General features: G+C 34.8%; 1 protein-coding gene across 1 annotated transcript; it reads right to left on the reverse strand.

Moving 5' to 3' along the window:
- Window positions 1-278: 278 nt before the first annotated feature.
- Window positions 279-5507, reverse strand: LOC120280520 (inactive protein kinase SELMODRAFT_444075-like). The gene is made up of 9 exons (XM_039287382.1): window positions 4538-5507; window positions 3773-3927; window positions 3585-3679; window positions 2364-3394; window positions 1799-1959; window positions 1285-1361; window positions 1050-1197; window positions 826-975; window positions 279-734 (listed from the first exon to the last, which is right to left on the reverse strand). Exons 1-9 carry the CDS (start codon window positions 4722-4724, stop codon window positions 495-497), a joined length of 2244 nt encoding a protein of 747 aa, XP_039143316.1. The 5' UTR covers window positions 4725-5507; the 3' UTR covers window positions 279-494.
- Between the last annotated feature and the right edge of the window lie 2174 nt (window positions 5508-7681).

A 7681-nucleotide genomic window follows, 5' to 3' on the forward strand; every position in this document is an offset into this window, starting at 1 on the left:
AAGGGTGCCTGCACCAAAACTAGAAAAACTTTTGATGAAAAGATCTTTTACAATGTAAAGAAGAAAGAAGTTAACTATCACTCACATATCCAGTTTGACAGATGGACCAAAAACAATGCACACTCATTTATGGTCCCATATTCATGACATTTGCTCAAAGTCTAACATTGTCTTTTAAAAGTCATCCAATTGGGACCAATTGTAACAATCATTCATGCATTGTTGTATTTGTATGGATATTTCAAAAGAAGAAAAAAAAATTCATCAAAAAATAAGACTTAATATTAATGCTTCTGAATTAAATTGATAGACCTCAAAAATATTCCACTGTACAATCAAAAACTCTAACCAAATAACAGCATCATATCAACAAGGCTACCAACATAATAAGATTGAACAAAAGAAGATGATTGATATACTAGAACAAAAAACAAAAAAGATGAGGGATGAGGAGGATTACACATTTGTGTCTCGCGTGTTGGTGATTTCGATACTCAGAGACCTTCCGATGAGATCCACCTTGCTTTTTCCCTGTGCCGATACGCGGCCTGCAGTGTTTCATGTGATAGTTTGCTGCTGAAATTCTCCAAGGCTTCAATTAGGGACGGATCACTGCATTGTTGTTGTTTGTGACGATCTTGCAGCATTCGGGCACTCCTGTTTCCGGCTTCATACCTAGGGGATGCTATGTAATTTGGTTCGACAACCATGTCACCCTCTAATATGCGGAGTACCTACATTCCCACAGGGATCGAAATGCACTTATTAGAATGATCAGCCATTATATTTTGCAGTTAGTTATTATTCTGATGTTAAAAGACTAACCTGAGACATTCGAGGCCTCACATGAGGATCACGTCTGATGCACAATGAAGCTGCATTTAGCATCCAATAGACCTCTTGTTTGGAATAGCGATTCCCTAGACGAGGATCCACGAGTTCTTCATAGGCACATTCCTCAAGCAATGGCCGAGCCTGATCAAATGACACTCCAAATGTTAAAAGATGGTTAATTAAAAACATTCATCTAAATGAGAACACAAACATACCCATTCGGTGAGGCATTGTTGACCTTTTGGTCGGTTAATATCCACAGCTTTTCTGCCGGTGACAAGCTCCAATAGTACAACTCCGAATGAATAAACATCCGCTTTTTCGGTAATTTGGCCACTTTGTGCATATTCGGGTGCCAGATACCTGCATTATAAAGCATGTAACATAAATTAACATCCTCATCATTTGCTGCGAGATGGATAACTAAAGAATTGACATCACAAAATTTACCCAAAGGTGCCAATTACTCTTGTTTCCACACCCAAGTCTCCATCAGGTTGCCATCTAGCCAAGCCAAAGTCTCCAACCTTCATTGGAACATATCACCACATTTAGATATATTGTGGTTTCTTCATGCTGACCATTGCATTTAGAAACAAGATAAAAACTTTCTAATTCAAGAAGTTCTTTTCTTACTCAAGTAAATGCTGTAGTATCCTTGGAAAATACATGACGGGAAAATAATAACGAATCAAAGGAATGGTTGTAAAAGATAGAAGATACACACACAAGGAAAGTATGTATGTACAACCACTGAGAGACAACCTGGCCTGCCTTTAAGCTAAGCAAAACATACAGCATTTCAAGGAAGATCATAATAATGCAGAGTATAATAATGCAACTACCCTTGGTGGTCTTTGTTATCTAAACATTTGCATTAACATTGTAGCAAAAATAACAGCAATCAGTAAGAAGAAAATGTACACTTAGATTAAGTCGAGAAAACGACCAAAGATGACCTTACCAATGGTTCAAAATCATGGGTAATGAGAATGTTGTTAGGTCTCATGTCACGATGGACAATACATCCCACTCTGCACTCTTCATGAAGATATCTCAACCCACGAGCAGCCCCAACAGCAATTTTTTGTCTAGAAGACCATTCCAGTACCTCTCTGTTGCGACCTACAAAAAGACATAAGTATCATGTTAATAACAAAATGTAGGATGTTGATAGGTGCAGCACAATGATACAAGTTACATTCTTTAAACTAAAACTGCAGTGGCATCTATGCTCAATATAGGCAACACAACAAGATACCCGACAGGCTAACAAATCAATATATAGGCGATGCCTATTAGAAGAAGTTCAACATTTTTTTTCCAAGCAAAATCATATGGCTTATTTTACTCTTCTTCTACTCTGAAATTTGGCTTTAAGACTCTAAACTCCATGCCATGGAAGACTAGTGAGGATTCGAATCCATGGCACCTGAAAAGCTAATAGAATACAAAATAGCTTTAAGTGTTGGGGAATGATCACAAGGGCTACACCTAGATATGCAATGTAAAATAAGAACAGGGATTACCATATAAATGTGAGTCCAAAGATCCATTGCAAATGTACTCATATACTAGCAACCTTCTCTTATCTTCGACACAGAACCCAATTAGCATGACCACATTACGATGTTGAGCACAACTAAGAACTTCCACCTCTGAGCAAAACTCAGGATCCCCCTGAGAACCAGCTAATCTATGCTGTTTGACGGCAACTACCTGCCCATCGGACAGGACACCCCGGTGGACAGATCCAAAGCCACCTTCAGCCAGAAAGTTTGCTTGGGAAAATCCACCTGTAGCAAGTTCCAGTTCAGCATAACTGAACCATCTAGGAGGCTTTCCAAACACAGGTGCCTTGTGTTGACATATTGAGCATAGAGGAGGTGGCCCTAATGGTGCATTCCTGGATAGTGAAACAGCTTCTCTGACATTGCCACTCAAGTCATCTGATCTGTAACTCAAGGAGCTGATCCTGGCTTCTTTGTTGAGCTTAGAAAATTTATCCAGCATTGTTTTGGATGGGGAAATGTGTGTATTATCAAGTCCTCTTGAAATTTCCTCAACTTTAGATGATGAACAGCCAACATTCAGGATGTCAGTCACCCATGGTTGAAATTCAGAGGTGGTTGAAGGACTTATGCTGCCACTATCAGAATCAGAGCTGGTTACAACCAAATTTCTGTCTTCCTTCAGAGCTTTTGCCTTCTGCTTTTTGAGCACATCTTTTGTTGGAGGAACAAAAAATGGTGAAGTTCCAAGGTCAGAGCTTGAAACTGATGATGTTCCCACTTCAGTGGCAGTAAATGGTGTCCCAGAATCAGGGCTGCTATTTGGTGTTGCAGTTGGCACGCGTATGGAAACAGAAGGATCCACAGAATGCCTGGATGTCTTTCCTGATGGTTTATCCAGCTCCGCAGGTAGTGTGCATGAGGTTCGGGGCTCTGCCTCTGATGATCCAACCAGATTCAAACGAAGAACTTTTGCTTGAGAACGCTTCATAACCACAATGTTACACTGTAGCTCATCCATGCATCTTTTCTCCTCATGCTTCAGCTGTCTGTGAAGATAATAGTAAGGAGGACATACCAAGGAAATCATAAATGGATGAATAACTGAATACAATGAGTTGGAAACCAGATAAGTTGCTCTTAAATCTGAGCGAGAAACATTTAGTGCAAGTTACGAAACAAAATCCAAAATAGGAACATTTTTAAATTATTAAAAAGTATAAATAAAATGATCATTACTTGTCCAATACAACCCAGTTTGCCTGAGCTCTCTTGGATTCAGCAGCAACTGCACCACAGGGCGAACCAGAAACAATTTTTATCTTGATGTTAACCTGCATAAGACAAAATACAGATATCCACACCTTATTAACATACAAAAGCAAACAGAATTAAACCATGGGAATACAACAATCTGATGCACTAACCTTTGCTGGATCATATACATTGTGAAGCTGAACCATCATTTGTGAACAATAGTCCGTAATATCAGATTTCTGATCTAGAGTAGTTCCATATTGCAATCTCTTGTGACCACTCGCACAGTCCCCAGCAAATATGGGAAAACCCAATATTTTCCTGCCTACAAGACGGAGATGCAGAAAAGATTATCAATTTTTCCTAGCAAAAAGCTCATGAAAATTGCAGAAACAAACAAAACCAAAGCAGCAAGAAAATCAACAAATCAGAACACCCATAAAGAACACAACAAATCATGCTTAGTAATTTATCCAAACAAAAGGCATACAATATGATCAGACAAAAAAAATTTAAGCCATTGTATCCTGCCAAAAGTCAAACCTTTGATTGGAAAATTCAAAACAATGTTTACCAAGCTCGGGCATGAAATATTAACAAGAAAAATAAGGTACCAGCCATTCAAAGACAAAAAGAGAACCTACACTCCAGTTTAATCAAAAAGAGAAAAGAAAAAGGGAAAGTGATGGGTTATAAATAAAAAGGAAAAGCAAATTCAAATATCATCCCATCTTTAACCCCCCAAAAAGCCGAAAGATAAATAAATACCTCAACCAAAAGAGGAAGAGCAAGTGCTTTAAATCGAAATCCTCAAATTTTGAACCAAGAACAGAGGACAAAAACAATCTCTAAAAATCTGTGCTCCAATAACCCAAAAAATAATAATAATAATAATAAAGGATTGAGGAATCAAGAAGGATGGAATGAAATGGTACCTGAAGTATGACTGGGAACTACAACCAGCAGAGTAATGCAATCTCCAGGCTGAACAACATGAGTCAAAGCCCAAACAAGAGCAGCCCTAGAGATCTCCTTTGAAGCTTTAACAGCCACCACCACCTTCTCGCTCCCATCTCCACCCTTCCCACTCCTCACTCGCTTCGGATTCGAACCAGTACTCATCTCCAAAACCCTCAAACCCTAAACTCTCTCAAACCAACACCAACACTTTCATCATCTCCACCCCCCGACCTCAAAAGAACCAAAAAGATGCCATTTTGTTCCCATCCCAAACACCCATTTTTTCTTTGCTTGTTCAAAACTAACAGATAAAAAGGCCAAACTTTTAGGGTTCCTACAGAATCAAAGCACAGTCCTCGTGAATGTACCCCTGTTCGTTTCTTCTTTTCCGTGGAAAAGACATAGCAAAGCAAAGCCTTGCAAACAGCTTCAAACAGTAACAAAACCGGATTCGATTATCCAAAAAAAAAAAATACCCAAAAGAAAACCCCACGAGAAAAATCAAAGAAAAAAACAGTAATGAATTGTTTCCACGTTGGAATCTTCCGATTTGGACGATCAAATGCTTGAACTGACAACTGAATGCTACAAACAAAACCCTCAATCACATCAAAAAGATAATAAAATCAAAAAAACCTAACCCTCTGATTCTCCAACCTAAAATCTCTCAGAAAGCTCCTGTTTTCAATGACCTCTCATCCGAAAACTCCTCCAGAGACTCCAAATCCGAAACCCAAAGAGGAAACGAACCCTCAAACCTAGTTCACAGCCAGCAAGGTCTCATCTTTATGGTTCCATGATGGTGAGGGAGGATACATCACCATCGCCATCGCCATGGCCGCTTGCTCCCTACTCACTGTCAGTCTTCAGGTCTTTCTTTCGCTCTGTTTTCGCTGTGTCTTGCCGTCGACCTTCTTCTCTCCTCTACCACCAAAACTTTTGCCCCTTTTTCACGCCATTATTACACTTATACCTTTTCCTTTCTTCTCTTATATGTTTGTCTTATTTATTCAATTTTATAATTATTAAAGTTTTAGGGGGGTTTTCCACCAAATGACACTGCTCCCATTAAATTTTTCAATTGCATATAAATTATATTTTTTAATTTTTTTAATTTAAATGTATATATATATATATATAGCACTTTGTCATCCACCATAGATTTCAAATACAAAGAAGATAAAAAAATACAACCTTTAATTTTTCAAATATAATGATAATCAAAAGGTGATTGCTAAATGTTTTCAAATGCAGTGACGGTGAGAAAGGCGACGGTTAAATGTTAAATCATGATTGTTATTGTTATTGTTGCGGTTATTTTTATTTAAAAATTAAATTTTATTTATAATAAAAAAATTTACGTAATGATTTTTAGATTTTGATCCACCGTGTATAATAATAATGGTCACTAAATTTTGTTTTGATGATCAAATTCAGATAATGACCAATAAACCGTTAGATCAAAATTTAATGTTATCTTTATATTTAATTATTATATAAATATTTTCAGATTTGATTACAGATAACCCAATATGTATATATATATATATATATATATTATTTTATAAAAAAAAAGTTAGTATAACATTTTTATAGGTAATTAAAATTGGAGGCGTTTATGGAAAGAAAATCTCTGGTGGAATTTAAAGTTGGTGTAAAGGAATAGTGCAGTTATTGGCAAGTGTTGTGAAATAAATTAAAACACAAAATTTGTATGTGTTTCTTTATATAACCTCTGAAGTCATCTCTGTCATCCATAAACTTGTCCACCCGTACTGTTTTATTAATTATTGATATCAATTTTAAATTTATATAATTAAAAAAACATAGAAACAGACGTGAGAAAATGCATACATTTTCAGTTGGTAATTCATATAAATATATATATAAATATATTTCAAATGATTTATGATATGTTTCAGGCAGTTACTGTGGCCGGTAAAGTTATTGTCAGAAAAAAACATAATGTAAATTGGAAATAATATTAAAATGTCTGATCTATAATATTTTTAATAATATTTTCACAAATACAAATCCAATAAATAGAAAGACAATTTTTCAAAATAACCATCTCTGCATGGCATTGTAAAATAGTATATAAAAACAAAAAATATCTCATATATTTTTAAATTTAAATAATAAATTATCATAATATTTTATAAAAAAATAAATTATAATTACTTGAAAAGTTCAAAACATCCCAACATTGAATTTGTATGACAGTCTCTCTTTTTTTAAATAATCATACAGTTTACAATATCAGTTTATTTTATTGCTCAAAATGCATAATTTTTATTTAACATAGTGTATTCTCATCTAATCACAAAATTTTTCACTTAATATATATAGTATCTTTCCGTTTAACATCTGACCTTTTCACTTAATATTATGTGTTTCTGTTTAAAATATTAAGAAATATGTTTGTCGGAAAAAAATTATCTTTATAACACAAAAAACAGAAAACATATATTATCAGAAAAATAAAGATTTTTTTGGGAAAACCAAAATTTAGTAGGCAAGGTGTGAATAAGTGAAAATTTTATAAAATTTTACCAATTTTTAGTATTTTATACTCTCACCATTTCCAAATACATGTAGTTTAAGAATGTTACACAAAAATTAAGGATATGCTTAAATTATCTAAATTTTAACATAAAAAACAATCAAATTACTAAACTATCTTTCTCTTGAAACAATATATTTCTCTTGGGACTATAAAAAATTATTCTCTTTATTTATATAACTATTTAAAAATAAGTAAAATCAGAAAAAATACAAATAAATATTATCTTAATATTATAAAATGATAACTATTTTAAAATAAATTTGTTTTTTTAAAAATGACATGTATTATTTTAGGACGTTCTTAACAAATAATAAATACATAAATAAAAAAAAAATAGGAAGAAAAAGAAAAGAAAACAGTGGAGCAGCAGCAATGAATGTGATTGCTTCAATGTTCGGTGATGGGGGGAGCTCATTGGGGAATGGTCCCAAAAATTCATAATTTGATCTCTTGTTCATCAAAACCCAATCCCGATGCAACTGTCATCAGATCACATCCGTTCATTTGGTATCAAGCACGAATATCAACGCACCGTACCTCAGCCTCGTGAAAG

Source organism: Dioscorea cayenensis, chromosome 17, assembly GCF_009730915.1.
Source record: "Dioscorea cayenensis subsp. rotundata cultivar TDr96_F1 chromosome 17, TDr96_F1_v2_PseudoChromosome.rev07_lg8_w22 25.fasta, whole genome shotgun sequence".
NCBI classification, from domain to species: Eukaryota; Viridiplantae; Streptophyta; class Magnoliopsida; order Dioscoreales; family Dioscoreaceae; genus Dioscorea; species Dioscorea cayenensis.